The following is a 23,365-nucleotide window of genomic DNA, read 5'->3' on the forward strand; positions in this document are numbered from 1 at the left end:
CTTATTTATTTCTATGAAATACTTTCGACCGATGTGTCGCGCCACGGAAGGTATTTCATAGAAATACCTAGAAACCAGTAGTATTGCTTGCTGCTGTTGCCTGCAGTCAGCTACGAACTTGCACCTTTTAAGTTAAACTGCTCGGTTTCCAATCAAAGTTTTTCTGCACTTGGTCATAAATATTATTTTCCAGGTTACATTCGCGACAGGCAATTCGACGTCATATATCAAGAATAGAAAACGATAAGATTGTCGCAGAGCTATAAAACATTAATTTATAATTTTATCACACAAATATTTCAAAGGCGAAAAATTGTATGAGTGGGTGTGTATGTTTGTTACTCTTTCACGTAAAAACTGCTAGACAAATTTGGTTGAAATGTAGAATAAAAATAGATTATACCCTGGATTATCACATCTACTTTTTAATTTTGATTCCAAAAAATCAAAGAACCACTGGATTTTGAAAATCACACTACAAAGTCACAGATATCAGCTAATTGTACATATTAAAGTTTTGTTTCTATTATGGATATAAAAGGAAAAGCTGAGTGTCTTACCGACTGATCTATCAACACACAGCTTATCTGGACAGATCAGGCTGAAAGGAGGTTGGTGAATTTTGACCCAGCATTTTGAAAAACCTTTCAGATTCAAAAATCATTCAATTTTAATAATATTTTTCAGAGTATTTGTCTGTGTAAGCCTGATATTTTTAGAAGATGGGGATCAAAAATATAATTATTCACAAGTAGACATTGTAAATAACTGTTACATGGCAATACAAGTAATATCTTTTTTCTCCCAACTTTATTTGATAGACTTTGATGAAGTTTATTGTTAGACTGGTTTACTAGAACAAGCATATGTTTGATTTGTGAACGTGGACTTGAGGCCCACAGTTCTGTTAGTTTGGGTCTGAAACTCTATGGAATTCGCCAATCTCCTTTGCATGCAGATAGCTATTATGACATAGCAATTTGCTAAGAAAGGATTTTTGAAAATTCAACCCTCAAGGGGGTAAAATAGGGGTTCGAAATTTGTATAGTCCAAGCGGGCGAAGTTGCGGCCATAAGCTAGTCATAGAAATAATTATGATATATACAGCTCAAGTGATAATTAATGCTTATCATTTTATCACTAAACCAATAAATAATCTTTATACCAAGGTTAGTCACTAATCGCTTCTAACCTAATAACTTTTGAACAAGTAATATGTTTCCAGGATTCTAATTGGCGTTTTAATTGTTTTTTTTTTTTTTATTCACTATAGGTAAGCGCTTGACCACAATCACACCTGATGGAAAGTGGTCTAAGATGGGACGCGTTTACCTAGAAAGTGCCTATTCACTCTTGTGTATTTATTAGCTGACACCCATAACTTTCACTGTGAAGTGTGAGTTTTTAAAAAGTCCCGGTAACTGTTTTTTTTAACCCTGACCCGAAAAGAGGGGTGTTATAAGTTTAAAGTGTGTATATGTGTATCTGTCTGTGGCATCGTAGCTCCTAAACTAATGAACCGATTTTGATTTTGTTTTTTTAGTTTGAAAGGTGGCTTGATCGAGAGTGTTCTGAGTTATAATCCAAGAAAATCGGTTCAGCCGTTTGAAAGTTATCAGCTCTTTTCTAGTTACTGTATCCTGTATATATACTGTATGAGTGTTATAAATTTTTAATTTACACTTGTATTGTTTATCTTTTGTCTATACAGTGGACCCCCGGTAATCCGACAAAACGATGTTTTGCAGGACATTGTCGGACTATCGAATTTGACGGATTATAAAGTACTGCCTAGGACCCCGCCTATAGTCCGGATTTTTTTACAAAAGAGTACCTTGTAATCCGACAAATTACAAATCCAATGATAAGATTCCATATGTCATACATACTCTGAAGTACAAATCATACTTCACTATGTATGTCAAAAGTAAATTCAATAATAATAGACATGTCGGATTACAGGGGGTGCCGGATTAGACAGGGGCTGGATTACTGGGGGTCCACTGTAATTATATACTACTAGCTGATGCCCACAACTTTGTTCACATGGATATAGGTTTTTAAAAATTCTGTGGCACTCACTGATTTTCCGGGTAAAAAGTAGCCTATGTGTTAATCCAGGGTATAATCTATCTCCATTCCTATCAGCCAAATCTGTCCAGTAGATTTTGGATGAAAGAGTAACAAACATCCATACATCCATCCATACTTTATAATATTAAGAAGACGAGATAACACCCACAGCTTTCAGTTTTTAAAAATTCTGGGGAACTCCTTGATTTTCCAGGATAAAAACTTGAGGTTTTTTTTCATTATATGAACGTTTTTGGTCTTTGAGCGTAACAGCTATACCAATCTCCAGATCTCGTAAAGTTTGAGATCTGGCAAGACTGACTTTTTTTTTTGATATTTAAGGTTGCCTGGTAGAGATCGCTAATTAGCGATAAGGGCGCCTTTTGTATCTTCCCTCTGTCTGTGTTTTGTATTCTTTAATGTAATCCTTCTTGTGGTTGTGCAAATAAAGTGTATTTATTATTATTATTAATACTGACTCATCTGTCCTGGCTGGTGTCGCGAGATTGCATTCTCAAAATCAAAATCATTTATTCAAATTCAAATTCAAAATTCAAAATATTTTTATTCAATTAGACTTTTACAAGTTCTTTTGAATCATCAAAAGCATCTACCACTGGTTCGCAATGCCTTTCCTACCGAGAAGAACCAGCAAGAAACTCGGCGGTTGCTCTTTTCAAAGATTTGATATACAATATTATGCCATGTATAAAAGCAATTGAAGTCCTGCGCATTGCTGGAGCGAATTGCAGGTCAAATCCACGCTTTTTTATCATTTACATAATCTTCGATAGTATAATATGCTTTTCTCAGGAGCATATGTTTAATAGATTTTTTGAACCTGTGTAAAGGCAAGTCCAAAATTGGCTGAGGAATTTTGTTATAAAAGATTATACCCATTCCCACAAATGAATTTTGTACCTTCCTGAGGCGGAGCGTAGGAGTCGCAAGCCTGTTACGGTGTCTAGTCAGCCTGTTGTGTAGATCGCCAAAGTAAATACTTTTGATAGTCAGAATTGTTAGATGATATAGTGGTGATAATTAATTACGTAAACTTAAAACTAAAGCTACGAGGGTTCCATACGCGCCCAGGTCTAAGAAGAGCCAACAAAAAACTCAGAACAACACAGCTCTCTATACTCGATCCATGGAAAGAAGTTAGTTTATGGCTCTCTCTGTCATGTAATCCCATACTGACAGAGACAAGTATGTCAGTAGGCTTCAACCATTGCAAACACGTTTTCAGTGAACATTCGAAAATGCAATTTGAAAACATAGTTTCGTTTGTGATTGGTTGGTGAATCAAAATGGTTAACACCCACTGAGATTTCGGTATGTCATTTGTATGGGGTCGCATAACAAAGAGAACCCTTCCGAAGAAGAAGAGACCCTCTTTTCGAGAAGAGAGAGAAAGAGATACCTGCTAACTTCTTTCCTTGGATGTCTTGAGATGTTGATGATAATGAAGGTATTTTCTCGTGTGTTTCAGCACAGTATGGGCAGTCGGTGACGCGTGGTGCTACCTCCCTAGGCCTCCTCAACCAGGCAACGTACTCCGAGCAGGGATGCTGTTAGGTGAGTTCTATCGTATATTATGCTGGAAACACACTCGCTACATGCCATGCATTTTGAATTCTATGCAGAGGGGGGAGATTGGAGGTCTTAATGATTGGGGGATTCATTGTTTTTTTTTTATTTTTTTTTTTTTTTTATTAGAAATATTAGCCATGTTAAATGACTAATATTCCCCTTTCCTCTTCAACTAAGCGTCAGGCTAGTGCTAGGAGTAGGTACGACAATAGTGCAACTGGCGGGGTTTGAACCGTCGACCTTTCGGTTTTCAGACCACACCTTTACCGGTTGAGCTATTGAGGCTAAGCTTTGATGTATGCCTGATTAGATTTTTCAAAATCTTTTGGCAACCTCTTCGTTATCTGATATAAAAATTGTGTAGTACTTATCTTCTTTTCCGGGATGCAAGCTATCTCTATTCAATACCCGGTAAAGAAAAAGGTAACATAGATAGGCAGACACATTTTGCATTTATCACACTTTACACTAATATTATAAAAGCGAAAGTTTGTATGTGTGTGTGTGTGTGTGTGTGTGTGTGTATGTATGTATGTTTGTCACTCCTTCACGCAAAAACTACTGGACGGATTTGGCTGAAATTTGGAATGGAGATAGGTAATATCCTGGATTAGCACATAGGCTACTTTTTATCCCGGAAAATCAAAGAGTTCCCACGAGATTTTTAAAAAACTAATTCCACGCGGACGAAGTCGCGGGCATCAGCTAGTTTATTATATTAATATGGGTATGGATTTCAACTCACTCTGCTTTTATCACTAAAACTTAAAAGGTGCTTTAAAATCATGCCTGAGTACTGAGTAGACTGGCTATGGACATGCCTAGAAGATGGCTATTCACTCTTGCCTGGAATGTATTCAAATCATACGCGGACGAAGTCGCGAGCAAAAGCTAGTGTCTAATATAAATATAACGTTTCCAGGTTTCCCTAATTATCCCAGATATGCCGTTGCCATTCGAATCCTACTAAAATATGTATGTATTACCTTCATCCTATCCTTTTTAACCCCCGACCCAAAAAGAGGGGTGTTATAAGTTTGACGTGTGTATCTGTCTGTGGCATCGTAGCTTCTAAACTAATGAACCGATTTTCATTTAGTTTTTTTTTGTTTGAAAGGAGGCTTGATCGAGAGTGTTCTTAGCTATAATCCAAGAAAATCAGTTCAGCCGTTTGAAAGTTATCAGCTTTTTTCTAGTTACTGTAACCTTCACTTGTCGGGGGGTTAAATTTTTTAATTTACACTTGTATCCTTATTATTAGTCCTGCAACCACCTGGTTTGGAATACCTGTCCTACCGAAAAGAACATGCAAGAAACTAAGCGGTTGCTCTTTTCAATGATTCAATATCACACTAATATTATAAAGGCGAAAGTTTGTATGTGTGTGTGTGTGTGTGTGTGTGTGTGTGTTTGTTACTCCTTCACGCAAAAACTACTGAACGGATTTGGCTGAAAATTAGAATGGAGATAGATAATATCCTGGATTAGCACATAGGCTACTTTTTATCCCGGAAAATCAAAAAGTTCCCACGGGATTTTGAAAAACCTAAATCCACGCGGACGAAGTCGCGGGCATCGGCTAGTGTAATATTATGCCGTAAATACATAATTGAAGTCCCGCGCATTGCTGAAGCCTGGAGCGAGCTGCAGGTCAAATCCACGCTCTTTTATCATTTACTAGCCGATGCCCGCGACTTCGCCCGCGTGGATTTAGGTTTTTCGAAATCCCGTGGGAACTCTTTGATTTTCCGGGATAAAAAGTAGCCTATATGCTAATCCAGGATATTATCTATCTCCATTCCAAATTTCAGCCAAATCCGTCCAGTGGGTTTTGCGTGAAGGAGTAACAAACATACACACACACACACACACACACACACACATACAAACTTTCGCCTTTATAATATTAGTGTGATAGTGTGACATATAACCTTCGATTGTGTAATATGCTTTTACACAGGAGCATACTTTTAGTAGTTTTTTCAACTTGTGTAAAGGCAAGTCTAAAATTTATTGCGGGTTTTTTTAAAGACTAGATCGTGCCCGCGGCTTCGACCGCGTGGATTTAGGATTTTGAAAATCCCTATGGGAACTCTTCCATTTTCCGGAATTAAAAGTAACCTGTATGTCCTTTCTATTTCCTAGGATAAAGCTATTTCTGTAGGCACCTTTCGTCAAAATTGGTTAAACGGATGGGCCGTAAAAAGCTAGCAGACAGATAGACACTTTCGCATTTATAATATTAACTAGCTGATGCCCGCGACTTCATTCGCGTGGATATTGGTTTTCAAAATCCTGTGGGAACTCTGATTTTCCGGGATAAAAAGTAGCCTATGTGTTAATCTATGGTATAATCTACCTCCATTCTAAACAGCCAAATCCGTCTAGTAGTTTTTGCGTGAAACAGTAACAAACACACACACATACATACACACAAACTTTCGCCTTTATATTTTTTTTTTAATTAAGAATATTAGCCATGTTAAATGACTAATATTCCCCTTTCCTCTCCAACTAAGCGTCAGGCTTGTGCTAGGAGTAGGTACGACAATAGTGCAACGAGCGGGGTTTGAACCGTCGACCTTTCGGTTTTCAGTCCACTCCTTTACCGGTTGAGCTATTGAGGCTCTGTGAAAATCATAGACCTATGATTTTTCGCTTCGCTCAAAGACTGACAAAGCGAGGGAGCGAGAGTAGTTAGATAAGACCCACTGCCGCGAGCGAAAGCGAGATAGCGAAACAAGATGCCGATAAGTCATTATTTACGTGAGTGTCGGTCCTTATGAGTTCGGCCTGTTCCAAGTCGAGGTGATTTTTTGCATTTACTAAATAATTTTACGATTAAAACGTAAAATCTATGTTCTGCCACCATGGTGTCTTGTTCAGTGAGCGAATGTGACGTTACAAGACGTTATAATCCGCGTAAATACACGTTTCACAGGTAATTACTGATTATTTATACTTATTGTTTATAATCATTATTTCATCATTTTTTGTTTGAAAATTAGGCAAAATAGCTATTGGAAGCTTAGATAATAGGTTTCCCTTAAGACTTATCATCAAATTACATTGCTAAATGAAGAATTGGTGAAAATATTAGTGTGAAATGTGATGTTACTATGAATAAGTCGTTATTTTCTGTACCTATATGCTAACTTATTAATCTATACACGGGTTGACCAGTGTTTATCTTGAAGATATAAATGTCAATTGCCTGATTAATTATGATTAATCATAAGACCCTACTTTGGTTAAGCAATGTTGATTTAAGCCGGAAACTGGATGGGTAAGCGCTGTTCCTCATTTTTGTGGTTCCGTATACGAAGGGCGCCAAGGACCCTTTCCGCTGTCCGTTCGTCTGTCTGTCAGCGGGCTGTATCTCAAGATCCGTAAAAGATAGCCAGTTGAAATTTTCAGTGTGTATTTCTTTTGCCGCTATAACAAATAAATATTTTTTTTAAAAACCAGCCAAGTGCGAGTCAGACTCGCGCACTGAGGGTTCCGTACTCGGGTATTTTTTCCAACATTTTGCACGATAAATCAAAAATTATTAAACATAAAAATAAATAAAAATCTATTTTAGAATATACAGGTAAAGCCCTTTCATATGATACCCCACTTTGTATAGTTATCTTATTTTGAAAATTGAAACACATTTTAAATTTTTATTAATGATGTAACCACAAATTCGCGGTTTTCAGATTTATTCCTTTACTTGTGCTACCTACCTACCTGCTAAATTTCATGATTCTAGGTCAACGGGAAGTACCCTATAGGTTTTCTTGACAGACACGACGGACGGACAGACAGACAGACAACAAAGTGATCCTATAAGGGTTCCGTTTTTCCTTTTGAGATACGGAACCCTAATAAAAAAAACTATAGCTAAAGATAAGACTCCTCTTTTTAGAAGTCGGTTAAACCTTAGATAACTATAATTACGAAATAATTATTGTAATTCTTTGAGGAAGTTTGTAATTAAAGTTATTGATTTTATTTCCTCATTGCATAAATCAAAAACCCAGAGTACGGTAAATCTACCTAATTACGTGCATATTGCTGTAATAGCCTAGTGGTTAGAACGTCCGCCTCCTAATCGGAGGTCGGGGGTTCGATCCCGGGCACGCACCACTAACTTTTCAGTTATGTGCGTTTTAAGCAATTAATTAATTAAATATTTAATAGCAATTAATTAATTTAATAATTAATATATTAAAAGTGATATTTTAGCAAAATATCACTTCTTTAACGGTGAAGGAAAACATCGTGAGGAAACCTGCATGCCTGAGAGTTCTCCATGTTCTCAAAGGTCTGTGAAGTCTGCCAATCCGCATTGGGCCAGCGTGGCAGACTATGGCCTAAACCCTTCTCATTCTGAGAGAAGACCCGTACTCAGTACCGGCCAAGTGTGAGACCCGACTCACACTTGGCCGGTTTTTCTAGAATAAAAGTAACCTTTCTCTATCTCCAAGATGCAAGCTGTCTGTATACCAAACGTCAAAATTCGGATGGACTGGTAAAGTGGTCACAGACATACAGATTCACTTGCGCATTTAATATTAGTATGGATAGTATGAATTAGTGTGGATGTAGTAATATACGCGCCGTGCACGCAATATTAACACAGGTCAGTGAATAGATGGGTGACCAATTAATGCCAATATTTTATATCATTTTAGTGCCTAAAATTGATACCTATTTTATTGTGTATTTTTTGTTGCTATAATGGCAAGAGAAATAAACGTTCTGTGAAAATTTCAACTCTACCTATTACGGTTCGCGAGATACAGTCCGCTGACAGACAGACGGACGGACAGCGGAGTCTTAGAATAGAATAGAATAGATTTTTATTCAAATAATAGGCTCTAATAGGGTAGTAGTAGTAGGGTAGGTTTTAATAATAGAGTCCCGTTGGCACCCTTCCTAAAGAGGGTCATATCCCACTAGCCAATCAGAAACAAGCGATTCCTGTCACGCTACAAAGATATGGCTTATCAATATTTTACTTAAATTGATAAACAAAATATATTTAGCGTTAAAACCGATTAGCTACTATAATGTACCAAATGATCGCTAGTTGACATGCGTAAGCGACCCGATTTAAACCCTCTACAGACGTGCCGACATGTCTATTGCCAATTTTTTTTTTTTTTATTAACTATCAAATATTAAATGTTTTACAAATTGCTTTTAACACAACAAAAAAAACCAGTAAGGTTTACTGTTGTTGCGTATCATTCCGTCTTAATCGCTTTAGGGTATAGAGTGCTTCCATAAATAATATATAAATTATTTATAGAAGCACTAGGGAACGTTACAGGATAATAATTTGTTAAATTTAATTTTCTGGGCTGTGTGGTAAACTGATTGAAAAATCCTATTACAATGTAAAGGATACGCGAGGTTGGGAATGAGTCGCCAAACAGCTTTGTTTGGAACATCGGAGCAAAGTTGCCAGTCTATCAGTATTTTTAACCCCCGACCCAAAAAGAGGGGTGTTATAAGTTTGACGTGTGTATCTGTGTATCTGTCTGTGGTACCGTAGCGCCTAAACTAATGAACCGATTTTAATTTAGTTTTTTTTTGTTTGAAAGGTGGCTTGATCGAGAGTGTTCTTAGCTATAATCCAAAAAAAAAATGGTTCAGTCGTTTAAGAGTTATCAGCTCTTTTCTAGTTTTCTTGTAGAAAAGAAGGTTAGATAACCGTTAGGTTCATAATATTATGTCAATTGACAAATGTCAAGCTGTCAAGATGGACGTTGCCTTGATACATAATTATTTATTTGAAAATGATGTTTTGGAAAACTCAGATACTTTGGATCGTAAGCGCGGAATAGTCCAAGAAAATCGGTTCAGCCGTTTGAAAGTTATCAGGTCTTTTCTAATTACTGTAACCTTCACTAGTCGGGGGTGTTATAAATTTTTAATTTACACTTGTACAGGATACATTTCGGAGAGTGTGCACAAGAACTCTTTGACCTGGTTCCTCCTTCACCTTTCCACCATCGTACTGCCAGGCATCGTCAAGGTCTGCGTCCATACGTAGTCGAAATTCCTCGAACACGTACGAAGCGATTTGCTTTCTCTTTTCTAATCCGAACCGCCAAGATGTGGAGCGCCCTTCATCAGTTTTCCCTTCCACTTATTATATGGGTACCTTCAAGTCAAGAGTCAATATGCAACTTCTAGGCAAGCGCGCTCCATCTTAGGCTGCATCATCACTTGCTAGCGAGTCTGATTGGCGCGAGCCAAGCGCTAGTCTATATAATTAAAAAAAAAAGCTTAGATAGTTCTAATAAGTATAAGTGATTTTGTAAAGTGGTGATTCTTTCTAGACTTGAGCTCAGTCTAAAATAGGGAAGCAGGAACTGGTTCATTGACTCATTCACGTGACACAACTGAACCACATACATCACTGTTATCCATACTATTATTATAAACGCGAAAGTGTGTCTGTCTGTCTGTCTATCTGTCTGCTACGCTTTCACGTCCTAACCATTGAACCGATTTTAATGACTTGGGATACATCCTGGGGAAGGACATAGGCTACTTTTTATCGGCTTTCCGAACCAGTGGTAAATTATTTGACGATTCAAAAGCACTTGTAAAAGTTTAATTGAATAAAATGTTTTGAATTTGAATTTGAATATAGTCGAGTTTGAATTTACCACTGGTTCGGAATGCCGTCCTACCGAGAAGAACCAGCAAGAAACAATAGTAGAACCATACAACATACCAAACAACGACCATATTAAATAGTTGACTACGTAGTACTTATTAGTTCCATGGTTGACATACAAATTAACAAACGTATGCTAGGAAACCTGCATGCCTGAGAATTCTCTGTAATGTTTTCAAAGGTGTAGAAAGTCTGCCAATCCGCGGTTCCCTATAGTGTTTTCAAAGGTGTGTGAAGTCTGCCAATTTCTACTTGGCAAGCCTGGTGGAATGTGATCTAAACCCTTTTCATTTTGAGAGGAACCCGTTCTCAGTAGTGAGCCGGCGATGTCTTGATGGCGATGTACAGTCAAAAGCCGTAAGTAGCACCTTAATGATCATATTCTCCTGGCACAGTTATACACATGCGTTAGGTGTGTGGCGTGTTTAGAGAAAAACCGGCCAAGTGTGAGTCAGACTCGCGCACTGAGGGTTCCGTACTCCGGTATTTTTTCCAACATTTTGCACGATAAATCAAAAACTGTCATACATAAAAATAAATAAAAATCTGTTTAAGAATGTATACGTAAAGCCCTTTCATATGATACCCCACTTGGTATAGTTATCTTACTTTGAAAATTGAAACACATTTTAATTTTTTTTTTAATGATGTAACCACAAAAGGTCAACGGGAAGTACCCTACAGGTCAGCGATTCCTAACCTTTTTCAGCCGCGGACCCCCAAGGAAATCAAGCATAATGCCAAGGACTCCTAAGTGAAAAAAAAAATGCAATTTTGGGACAATATTATATTTTAGTATTCCTTCATTGAAGTAAAAAACAAAAAACAAACTTTTTCGTAGAAAAACATTAATGAGAAGGTTGGTGCTGCTTTTTTGCAACTAAGTTAGAAATGTTCGGGTTGATATTATTACTCAATTGCAATCTCAAATCAGATTCCACGTGTAACCTGTTTCTGTATTTGTTTTTAATGTATACAAGAGTAGAGAATGCCTTTTCACATAGGTACGTGGTGGAGAAAAGCAGCAAATGTTTCAGTGCTTCTTCTGAGACTTCCTTATCATTTAGGTACGGCCCGCGCCCGGCGCGCTTGCACTGCACATTTCAGTCAGTCTCAGGCAATGCCCATTACCCACTGGCGCTCGTTTGCCGCGCTCAGTAAGCGTAATAATTACAAGATGTTTGGCGTAGGTAATTTATTTATTTTTGTTAATGCTCTAAGTAAGATAAGATAGATGCTCGCGGACCCCCAGGGGTCCGCGGACCACAGGTTAGGAAACAATGCTATAGGTTTCTTGACAGACTCGACGGACGGACTGACGGACTGGCGGACAGACAGACAGACAGACAACAAAGTGATCCTATAAGGGTTCCGTTTTTCCTTTAGAGGTACGGAACCCTAAAAAGGTCAGACAGGTTTTCGATGCAATATTTTCGCGGAATTGCTACTCGAATTCTGAGGCCGACTGTACCTTATAGTTTTTTTTAAAGAATAGAAGTCATTTTTCAATCATGACTAACATTCCCATTTCCCCTCCAACTAAGCGTAAAGCTTGTGCTAGGAGTGGGTACGACAATAGTGCAACGGGTGGGATTTGAACCGCCGACCTTTCGGATTTCAGTCCGCTCCTATAACCGTTGAGCTATTGAGGCTAAATAATCTTCTACACTAATAAATAAAATTGGAGTGTCTGTCTGTAATTTCGAAATAATTACCTCATATTAAGCTCATATGGTTATTTGAATGATACCAACACAGAATCACACGTTTTTAAAATTTTTGTCTGTCTGTCTGTCTGTCTGTTTGAAAAGGCTAATCTTCGGAACGGCTGAACCGATTTTGACGGGATTTTCACTGACAAGTAGAGGATTGACCAGGGTGTAACATAGGCTACTTTTTTAACCGACTTTCAAAAAGGGAGCTGTGTTTTTCTTCCTATGTACACCGAAATATCCGAGATTTCTGAACCGATTTGCGTAAATTTTTCTTTTGATCGATAGAGGAACTTTGTGACATTGTTTCATAAAAAAATTGGATTCAACCTCCTCAATCCTGATGCTGCAATCAAAAGTTCCCACGGGATTTCAGACCCTAAATCCACGCGGGCGAAGCTGCGGGCATCAGCTGCTAGTGTTGGAATAAGAACTTGGCAATTGGCATGTCTGTCGCTACTTAACGATCCACAGATTTCGCGGATAGCGTTATCAATAACCACGCGCCCGCGCATACTAATTTCAAATATCGATCATTCAAAGCGCATTCGTAACGCCACCGCCGTCGCGTGTAGATGTGTCACGCTCGCTTTCTAAATGTTTTTAATCGATTTACGCATATTAATCGAGCTGTCCGCTTTAATAATATATTATAATTTATTCCTGTACAAAGTTTTCGATTATATAGTCGTGAATTTGCTGGACATTGGTCAGCTCATGATATCTGATTTGGACGACGATTAGTGCTATGGTTTAGTTTTTTTTGTTGTTATTTTATTTATTCAACCTGTGATATTAGTTATTAATATTTATTAGATTTGAAGTGTTTTTTCGTTGTTTGGTGATATGACGGAAAAAAGTGGTGTTATCACTATTCATCATGTGAGTATATGGTTTTGTAAAGAAAGTGTATTTTCAGAGTAGTCGGCAGAGTCTTGACTTTAGGTTTTTAAAACTCCCAAGGGAGCTTTTTGATTTTCTGAGATAAAAATACCCCATTACGTGTCGGGGATGCAAGATATCTCTGAAGATACCTTTTGTCGAAAACGGCTAAACGGATGGACCATGAATAGGTAACATACAGACAGACTCACTTTCGCGTTTATAATATTAGTATGATCTTTGTGAAACCTTCTCCAAAATCATTCCTTCTCCAAAATCAAATTGTTCAAAATCCATACAGTAGTTTCTGAGATTGGCGCGAACAGAGGCTGAAGGACTTTGATAGTGATGTAGATTGAAGACGGTTGTTAGATTAAAACCCTATAGTGTAGTACAGCCCAAAGACCAAAGGTTTTGAACAGTGCGTGATGTCAGTGATGACGTTTGTCTGGTGGGAGGCTTCGGCCGTGGCTAGTTACCACCCTACCGGCAAAGCCGTGCTGCCAAGCGTTTTAGCGTTCCGGTACGATGCCGTGTAGAAACCAAAGGAGTATGGGATGAATGAAAACTGCCGTACCCCTTCCTGGTTAGCCCGCTTCCACCTTAGACTGCATCAACCAGGTGAGATTGCAGTCAAGGGCTAACTTGTGCTAATTAAAACTTTTAAAAAAAAATTAACTAATTTTATCATCATTGTCCGTCTGTCTGTTCTTTCACGACCCATCTGTTTAACCGAGTTTGACTTAAGATACAGAGATAGCTTATATCACTGATGGAAATGGCTACTTTTTATCTCGGAAAAGCAGAATTTCTACGGAATTTAATGATTTTGCCGAGGTACAAAATTAGCTTGCATCCCTAGACGATTATAGGTTTTTATCAAATCAAAGTATCCCCACGGGATTTTTAGGGCCTGTTAGGATTTTGATGAAAGGCACAGAGATAACTTGCATCCCAGAGGAGGACAAAAGCTACTATTATCCCGGAAACCAGAGTTATTTGTCATTTTTAAAAATAATCTACACGGATGAAGTCGCGGGCGTCATTTACGTAATTGATAAACAATAAAGTAAACAAAAAACTTAATCTTGATTAATTTAACCTTGGAAACTTACATTTGATGATAATTTTATCATGATTTTGCTAGCTGTTTCGGCTAATTCCGTTTATCCACCCCTAAAAAACCAACCTTAGGGTGTATACTCGATAACATGACAGGAAGTGATCCTATAAGGGTCGGGTTTTTCCTTTTGCAGTACGGAACCCTGAAAATAAATGCACTTATCCTTAGCGGCTAGTTAAAACGTCGGCCTCCTATACGGAGCTTCGGGGTACGATTCCGGGCAAGCACTTCTAATTTTGCAGAAATAGGTGCGTTTTAAGCAATTAAAAGCAAAAGCAAATTAAAATTACAGGCCAATTTCAATTTTGCCAACACTGAGCAAGATATTTGAGAAAATCATGCTCAACCAACTGCTTCAGCATTTCAATTTAAATAAGCTACTCCATTCTGAACAGTATGGCTTCACTAAAGGTCGATCAACAACCGACGCGGCCGCAATGCTGTTAAAGCATATATTCAATGCGTGGGAGGGGTCACAGAATGCCATTGGTATTTTCTGTGATTTATCCAAGGCATTTGATTGCGTTGAGCACGAGACTCTTTTAGTTAAATTGAGCCACTATGGAATCAAAGACACTGCGCTTGGTCTCATTGCGTCCTATCTTAGTGATCGTATTCAAACAGTATGTGTGAATGATGTGAAGTCATCCGGATCAGCCTCACTAATGGGTGTTCCTCAAGGCTCTATTCTAGGTCCTTTCATGTTCTTAGTATACATAAACGATTTACCATATGTAGTCCAAAATATTTGCGATATCGTACTATTTGCTGACGATACGTCTTTGATTTTTAAAGTCGATAGAAATAAGGACAATTTTGACGATATAAATGGTGCCATATCTCAGGTAACTCACTGGTTTACTGTAAATAATCTACTTTTAAATGCAAAAAAAACTAAGTGTATTGAATTCGCACTGCCCAATACCAAGAACACAAGTAACATTAATTTAATGATAAATAATGATATTTTGAAAATAGAAGAGACTACTACATTTTTGGGGATAACCTTAGATGCGAAGCTGCAATGGGGCACCCATATATCAACTCTTGCTGGCAAACTAAGCTCTGCTGCTTACGCGGTTAGAAAAATTCGACAATTAACTGACGTGGAGACCGCAAAGATAGTATATTTTGCTTATTTTCATAGTATTATGTCTTATGGAATCTTAATATGGGGTAGAGCGGCAGATATTGGGAGAATTTTTGTATTACAAAAAAGGGCAATACGCGCAATTTATAACTTAAAACCACGCGATTCACTTCGAGAAAAATTTAAGGAAATAGGTATCCTTACCGTAGCCTCTCAATATATTTACAACAACATAATTTTTGTGAGACAAAATATTCTTAGTTACAAGAAGGTTGGCGATCTGCACAACAGGCTGACTAGACACCGTAACAGGCTTGCGACTCCTACGCTCCGTCTCAGGAAGGTCCAAAAGTCATTTGTGGGAATGGGTATAATCTTCTATAACAAGATTCCTCAGTCAATTTTGGACTTGCCTTTACACAGGTTCAAAAAATCTATTAAAAATATGCTCTTGAGAAAAGCATATTATACTATCGAAGATTATGTAAATGATAAAAAAGCGTGGATTTGAACTTCGATTCGCTCCAGCAATGCGCAGGACTTCAATTGCTTTTATACATGGCATAATATTGTATATCAAATCTTTGAAAAGAGCAACCGCCGAGTTTCTTGCTGGTTCTTCTCGGTAGGAAAGGCATTCCGAACCAGTGGTAGATGCTTTTGACGATTCGAAAGAACTTGTAAAAGTCTAATTGAATAAAAACATTTTGAATTTGAATTTGAATTTGAAATATCACTTGCTTTAACAGTGAAGGAAAATATCGTGAGGAAACCTGCATGCCAGAGAATCCATACTTTATGTATTATAAATGCGAATGTGTATCTATCTGTCTGTCTGCTACCTTTTCATGGCCCAAAAGTTAAACCGATTCTAACGTTTGGTACAGGGTTAGCTTATATCCCGGGGACGGACATAGGCTACTTTTTATCCCGGAAAATCAAAGTTCCCACGGTATTCCCAAAAACCCATCCGCTCAACCGATTTGTATGAAATTTGATAGCGAGGTAGCTTGCGTCCCTGTAATTGACATAGGCAACTTTTTATCCCGGAAAATCAAACAGTTCCCACGGGATCTTTAAAAACCTAAATCCACGCGGACGAAGTCGCGGGCATCCTCTAGTTCTCCATAATGTTCTCAAAAGTGTGTGAAGTCTGACAATCCGCATTTGGCCAGCGTGGCAGACTATGGCCAAAACTCTTCTAGGACTTCGTCTGTGGTGGCGTTTGCTGGCGCGCGTGTTGTGACTTTTTGGAGTGTTTTTTTTTTTGTTAAAACTGACTGGAAAGCGCTCTAAGGGGGTGCCGTGCGTATGTCGGCGAGCGCCGGCACAGACGGGGTCCATACTTGTATAGTTTAACTAACTTGTTACAAATAACTACAAACTTGACATTGGCTAATCATTGTAAAAGCCAGACAAGAGAGAAAAAAAAAAAAAAAACTCTTCTCACTCTGAAAGGAGACAGGTCCTCTTTAGTGGGCCGGAAATGGGTTAAGGTGGATGCGACGGGTCTGCCCGCGAAATTCAAATATTATTTGGTTTCTCGCAATTTGTAAACTAATACGACAAAGTAGGCTTATGGCATTCTAATTGCGACAATGGCAGTATCATTTCCACGTGTTTGTATAAAACTCTTTACTTGAAAGGGTCCAGTTTAAGAAATTAGCTCTAGAATCGACTGTAACTCACAAATTAGTCGATACTAGAGCTAATTTTTTAAACTGGACCATACCAAGTAAAGATTTTTATATAAACACGCGGAAATGATACTGCCATTGTCGCAACTAGAATGCCATAAGCCTACTTTGTCGTATTAGTTTACAAATTGCGAAAAACCAAATAAAATTTGAATTTCGCGGGCAGGCCCGTCGCTTGCCCCATAAATAATCATAAGATAAACACAGACAGACAGATTTTTGTGTGGTTTTCCCCTACACTCAAAGGTGTGTGATCTCGTCCCGTTCTGACAGGAGACGCTCATGCTCAGTAGTGGCCCGACGATGGGTCGAGATGATGATGATAGTGAATAGGTGTATACAGATAGGTACAGTTTGCAACTTTGCCTTATAGAATAGAACAGATGGTTAAGATATTATATGTGTTGGTATATATATATTTTTTTTTAAAGTAATTAAACTTTTTATTTATGATGCTTCATAATTACCTACATCAATAGTAATTATTCTAGTTATTATGTTTTTTTTACTTTAAAAAAAACATTGAGAACAGGATTTTACTGTGATTCTTTATTTCTAATTCTGTATAATATGTATTTGTAAATCTATTTTTAACCCCCGCCCAAAAAGAGGGGTGTTATAAGTTTGACGTGTGTATCTGTGTATCTCTCTGTGGCATCGTAGCGCCTAAACGAATGAACCGATTTTAATTTAGTTTTTTTTGTTTGAAAGGTGGCTTGATCGAGAGTGTTCTTAGCTATAATCCAAAAAAAATGGTTCAGCCTTTTAAAAGTTCTTGTAACCTTCACTTGTCGGGGGTGTTATAAATTTTTAATTTACACTTGTTATACCTACCTATAGTAAAATTGTAGGGTAAATAGATCAAAACCTATAGGGTACTTCCCGTTGACCTAGAATCATGCAATTCGACAGGTTGCAATGCCTTATTATAAGTAGGAAAAATTCGAAAACCATGAATTTGTGGTTACATCACAAAATTGTTTTTTTAATTTCTTCTACGGTTGTGCCAACAGAACCCTTTGCTTGAGAGTTCGACTCTCACTTGACTGCAATGACTTATAGCACAAGTAGGAAAAATCCGAAAACCATGAATTTTTCGCAACATCGCAAAAATGGTTATTTTTTTATTTTTCTACCGACAGAACCCTTCGTTTGCGAGTCCGACTCGAACTTAACCGGTTTTTCTAGGATCCGGGAATCTTTTAGCACCTATTCTTTATTTTATAATTAGCACTAACCTGAAATAGACAAAAACTGATTAAGTGGGGTACGCATAAGGTAGAGTTCCGTAGTCATCAAAGTCAAAGTCAAAGTCAAAATCATTTATTCAAAGTAGGTACAATTGTACTCCTTTTGATGGTCGAAATTGTTAAACTTGTACGATATAGTGGTGATAATTAATTACGTTACTTAAAACTAAAGCTACGAGGGTTCGAAACGCGCCCAAGTCTGAGAAGAGCCCACAACAAACTCAGCCGGGTATTCTTTTTTTTTATTATCACCACTTTACAAAATCACATAAACTTATTAGAACTATCAAAACTATCGTCATCATCAACCCATCGCCGGCCCACTCATGAGGACGGGTCTCCTCTCAGAATGAGGTTATAGACCATAGTCTGCCACGCTTGTCCAATGCAGATTGGCAGACTTCACACATCTTTCTTCTTCTTCTAGTGCCGTCTCCTATCGGAGGTTGGCAATCATTAAGGCTAACTGGATCTTGTTCACCGCTGCTCTAAACAGTGACCTTGTACTCATGTTAAACCACTGGCGAAGGTTTTTGAGCCAGGATGTTCGTCTACGGCCAGGTCTACGCCTGCCCTTTATTTTCCCTTGCATTATGAGCTGCAGCAGGGCATATTTTGAGTTGCGCATTATATGTCCCAGATATTCGAGCTTCCTTTCTTTTACACATCTTTGAGAACATTAATTTGGATTTTTTTTTTTTTTTATTCACTATAGGTAAGCGCTTGACCACAATCACACCTGATGGAAAGTGATGATGTGGTCTAAGATGGGACGCGTTTACCTAGAAGGTGCCTATTCACTCTTGTTTTAAAGATACCCGGATTGTAATTGGTAGGAAACACAGATCGCGGAAGAGTATTCCAAACCTTAGCCATGCTTATGAGGAATGAAGACGCATGGCTAAGGTTAAACTAACACGCATAAAAAAATTTTGAACTCCCAAATTGCACCTTCTGGGAATCGAACTTTCTCCAACTTATAATACCACAGCGCTCACCACTGTGCCATGGTGGTCGTCAAATCAAGGGAGGATGGATTGCAAAAAGCTAGCAGACAGACAGACAGACATACTTTCGTATCATTTACCAATATTATAAATGCGAAAGTGTGTTTGTTTGTTGGTTTGCTATCACGTTGCAACGGATCGACGTGTTTTAAACCCCCAACCCAAAAAGAGGGGTGTTATAAATTTGACGTGTGTATCTGTCTGTGGCATCGTAGCTCCTAAACGGAAAAACCGATTTTAATTTAGTTTTTTTTTTTTGTTTGAAAGGTGGGGCTTGATCGAGAGTGTTCTTAGCTATAATCCAAGAAAATCGGTTCAGCCGTTTGAAAGTTATCAGCTCTTTTTTAGTTACTGTAACCTTCACTTGTCGGGGGTGTTATAAATTTTTAATTTACACTTATTAATGGGTATAGTTAAATTCCTGCTACTTTTTATCCCGGAAATACAACTTTTATAGGAAATCGAAAGTTTTTAAGAACCTAAATCCACGCGGAAGATTTCCGGGCATTAGCTAGTTTATATTTGTGGGATATTTCAAATTGCTTTGACACACAGACAGGTAGGCGGACTAGACGACTATAAGGGTTCTTTGTTTTACTACGGACCCCTAAAACAGGCGTAAATAACCTGGATATGGTAATCATGTGAGCAATACATTATTGTTTTCATTCAGATGTCAAATGTCGCGAGTGTGTTGAAAGTTAGCCTAAATGATATCATCAAAGCTATTTAGGTTTAAACAGTTCTAAAAAGAACAATGGTACCGATTCTGATAGCAACTAAACTTTAAAATGTCTGCATCTGTTTCTTACCAATGTAACAAGTGTAAATTAAAAATTTATTACACCCCCGACAAGTGAAGGTTACAGTAAGAACTAGAAAAGAGCTGATAACGTTCAAACGGCTGAACCGATTTTCTTGGATTATAGATAAGAACACTCTCGATCAAGCCACCTTTCAAACAAAAAAAAAACTAAATTAAAATCGGTTCATTAGTTTAGGAGCTACGATGCCACAGACAGATACACAGATACACACGTCAAACTTATAACACCCCTCTTTTTGGGTCGGGGGTTAAAAAGAACAATGGTACTGATTCTGAGCTCAACTAATTTTTAGATTGTCGCATCCTCTTCTTACTAATGCAATTTGAAAAGAATAGCCATAGTTTGACAGTTTAAAATTTAATTTAGAGCTGTCAAAACTCTTGACTTTACCAGCCAGTCGCGAGCCTACTGTTTTTTGTAGCGTGCACTAAAATTTAGAATCTTTAAAAGTAAAATTCACTTTCCATCCTTTTTTAGCAATTTTAAAAAGAAAAAGATGCAGATAATCTAAATTTAGTTTAGAGAACGACAACAGAATTGGCGCCATTGGTACCGATTCTGATGGCAACTAAACTTTAAAGTGTCTGCATCTTTTTCTTACCAATGTAATAAGACAAGGACAGACAATCTTAGTTTAATTTAGAACTGTCAAACCTTGTGACTTTAGGTGCCAGTCTTGAGCATAGGGTTGTTAGGATTCCGTACCTCAAAAGGAATAACGGAACCCTTATAGAATCAGTTTGTTATCTGTCTGTCTGTCTGTCTGTCTGTCATGTCTGTCAAGAAAACCTATAGGATTCTTTCCGTTGGCCTAGAATCATAAAATTTGGCAGGTAGGTAGGTCTTATAGCACAAATAAAGGAAAAAATCCGAGGTGAGGAATTTGTGGTTACATTTTTGTTTTTCAAAATTAGGCTATGGTGATAAGAAATAGGGCTATCTGCGACAAATGTACTAACATTTGACCACCATTTGACGCCTGCGATTGACGTTGACGCCTCGAAGTTTTGTTAGATACTCCCTAAAGAGGGGTCTCTCCGCCACTCGCTCCATACAAACGTAGTTCCTATTTCATTTGAATATTAAGCAACCAAAGTCCATGAAATTTTGCAGACATATTCTAGAAACTAATACCTATGTCTGTGGTTTTCCAGATTTCTGTTAAAATATTCGGTTTCAAAGTTACGCGGTCTTAAAAATTAACATACAAATCTTTCAGCCCCCGTCATTTTAAAACTACATATTTTTAGAAAAATCTAAAACACCACAGACACAGATATTAGTTTCTAGAATATGTCTGCAAAATTTCATGGACTTTGGTTGCTTAATATTCAAATGAAATTGAAACTACGATTGTATGGAGTAAGTGATGGAGAGAGCCCTGTAAATGTCGTAACTGATGAAAATCTCGGCTAAGGATTTCGCATTATTGAATTAAGTAGCACTTATGTACAGAGATCAACTATCCAGTTAATAATGATACAAAAATGTACCAATCGGCCAGTTCGCCTTGAGCCTTGGACGTTGGCAAATTATCACCACACAACTATAATATCCTTTTTCATTAATAAAACTAATAATACCTTATTACTATATTAATAAAGCATAAATTCGCTTGATTTCTGTTAGATTGCTAATTTGTTGTTACAGTAGTAAGGTCGAACTGTCGTACTTTTTCAAGGCATCTCTTGATAACGTATATCTATATTTTTACCCGACTGCGGCAAAGCCAAGAGGAAGGGTTATGATTTTAGCAGTCTATGTATGTATGTGTGTATGTTTGTATCCAGATTCTGTGTGTTCCACCGTAGTGCCTAAACTTCTGGGCCGATTTTGATGGATGAGGTGTCAATTGATTCGTTGTTAAGGTCCGGGTGACATAGGCTATCACACTATCACACTAATATTATAAAGGCGAAAGTTTGTGTGTATGTGTGTGTGTGTGTGTGTGTGTATGTGTATGTGTGTGTGTGTGTGTGTGTGTGTGTGTGTGTGTGTGTGTATGTGTGTGTGTGTGTGTGTGTGTGTATGTGTGTGTGTGTGTATGTGTATGTTTGTTACTCCTTCACGCAGAAACTACTCGACGGATTTGGCTGAAATTTGAAATGGAGATAGATAATATCCTGGATTAGCACATAGGCTACTTTTTATCCCGGAAAATCAAGGAGTTCCCACGGGATTTCGAAAAACCTAAATCCACGCGGGCGAAGTCGCGGTCGTCGGCTAGTATTTTATACGAAAAAAATTGACCTAACGGATGTTACAGCAAAAAAAGTGGAAGTCTCTAAAAATATTTTTTTTTGCTATTGTAACGAGTGGGATGTCAAATGAAAGACGAGAATATTTGAGTTTATAAATACAAATAAGCACAATGCTAAAATACACGTAGTGACAGCAAAAAACAATTTTATTAGGTACATCTATCGCTATCTATCGGCAGTTCGCGGGTAGTAGTTGGGCTTTAGTGCCGTTTTACTTTATCATGTTTATACTATGTATAAATCATGTAGATATAAACAAACAGGACGCGTTCACACCTAAGGTGATCGCAATCACACCAATCCGACATAACGAGTTTGGGTGACATGAGGGAATACATTACCAAACAAACACTTCCGCAGTAACCCGCAAAACGTGATTACTGATTACATTTCCGGTATAAAACAGGAATGGGTACTAGGGTGCCATAAGTTCTCAAGGTTAACAGGGCTCTCTCCGTCACTCGTTTCATACAATCGTAGTTCCAATTTCATTTGAATATTAAGCAACCAAAGTCCATGAAATTTTGCAGACATATTCTAGAAACTAATATCTGTGTCTGTGGTGTTCTAGATTTTTCTAAAAATATGTAGTTTAAAAATGACAGGGGCTCAAAGATTTGTATGAAAATTCTTAAGACCGCGTAACATTGAAACCGAGTATTTTAACAGAAACCTGGAAAACCACAGACATAGATATTAGTTTCTAGAATATGTCTGCAAATTTTAATGGACTTTGGTTGCTTAATATTCAAATAAAATTGGAACTACGATTGTATGAAACGAGTGACGGAGAGAGTCCTCTTAACAGTATATCATAAATCACTTGTGTCATCCCAATCAAGTGTGGAGCGTGTCATAAAAAATGTATGGAATTCGTACGATCCAAATGATACGTGTGTGCCAATTATATGACGTTGGTGTCACACCACCCATCACAGGTGTAATACCTGTGATCTATGACACTGGTACTGATTCTGATGGCAAGTAGATCAAGTATTCGCATCTCTTTCTCACCAGTGTAATAAGAAAGAGACATACATAAAGAGACATACATACAGACATACTTAATCCAATTTAAAACTGTCCAATCTCGTGACTTTAGGTCTTGGGCAGTGTTTGAGTAGCATTAAAGTTTAGTCTTTAATGGACTTCGTCTGTGTTGGTGTTAGCTGGC

At 37.8% G+C, this 23,365-nt stretch overlaps 1 protein-coding gene and 1 long non-coding RNA gene across 6 annotated transcripts in view; one reads left to right on the forward strand and one right to left on the reverse strand.

Moving 5' to 3' along the window:
• Positions 1-23,365, forward strand: part of LOC123878349 (pantothenate kinase 3) — a 41,653-nt gene that overhangs the window by 754 nt on the left and 17,534 nt on the right. For 3 of the 5 annotated variants that reach the window (XM_045925539.1, XM_045925541.1, XM_045925540.1), the window contains exon 2: positions 3,563-3,648. Coding sequence is in view for 2 of the 5 variants with exons in the window: in XM_045925537.1 (XP_045781493.1) it covers positions 12,901-12,936 (36 nt within the window). In the remaining 3 variants the exon portion in view is untranslated. Of the gene's footprint in view, positions 1-3,562; positions 3,649-12,596; positions 12,937-23,365 lie in introns of those variants that run through there. The other 2 variants (XM_045925537.1, XM_045925538.1) reach the window with 1 other exon arrangement.
• Positions 869-22,973, reverse strand: LOC123878413. The gene is made up of 3 exons (XR_006798827.1): positions 22,960-22,973; positions 8,119-8,124; positions 869-946 (listed from the first exon to the last, which is right to left on the reverse strand). It is a non-coding gene; the product is annotated as an uncharacterized LOC123878413 (long non-coding RNA).

This window comes from Maniola jurtina, chromosome 26, assembly GCF_905333055.1.
Source record: "Maniola jurtina chromosome 26, ilManJurt1.1, whole genome shotgun sequence".
Classification (NCBI taxonomy): Eukaryota; Metazoa; Arthropoda; class Insecta; order Lepidoptera; family Nymphalidae; genus Maniola; species Maniola jurtina.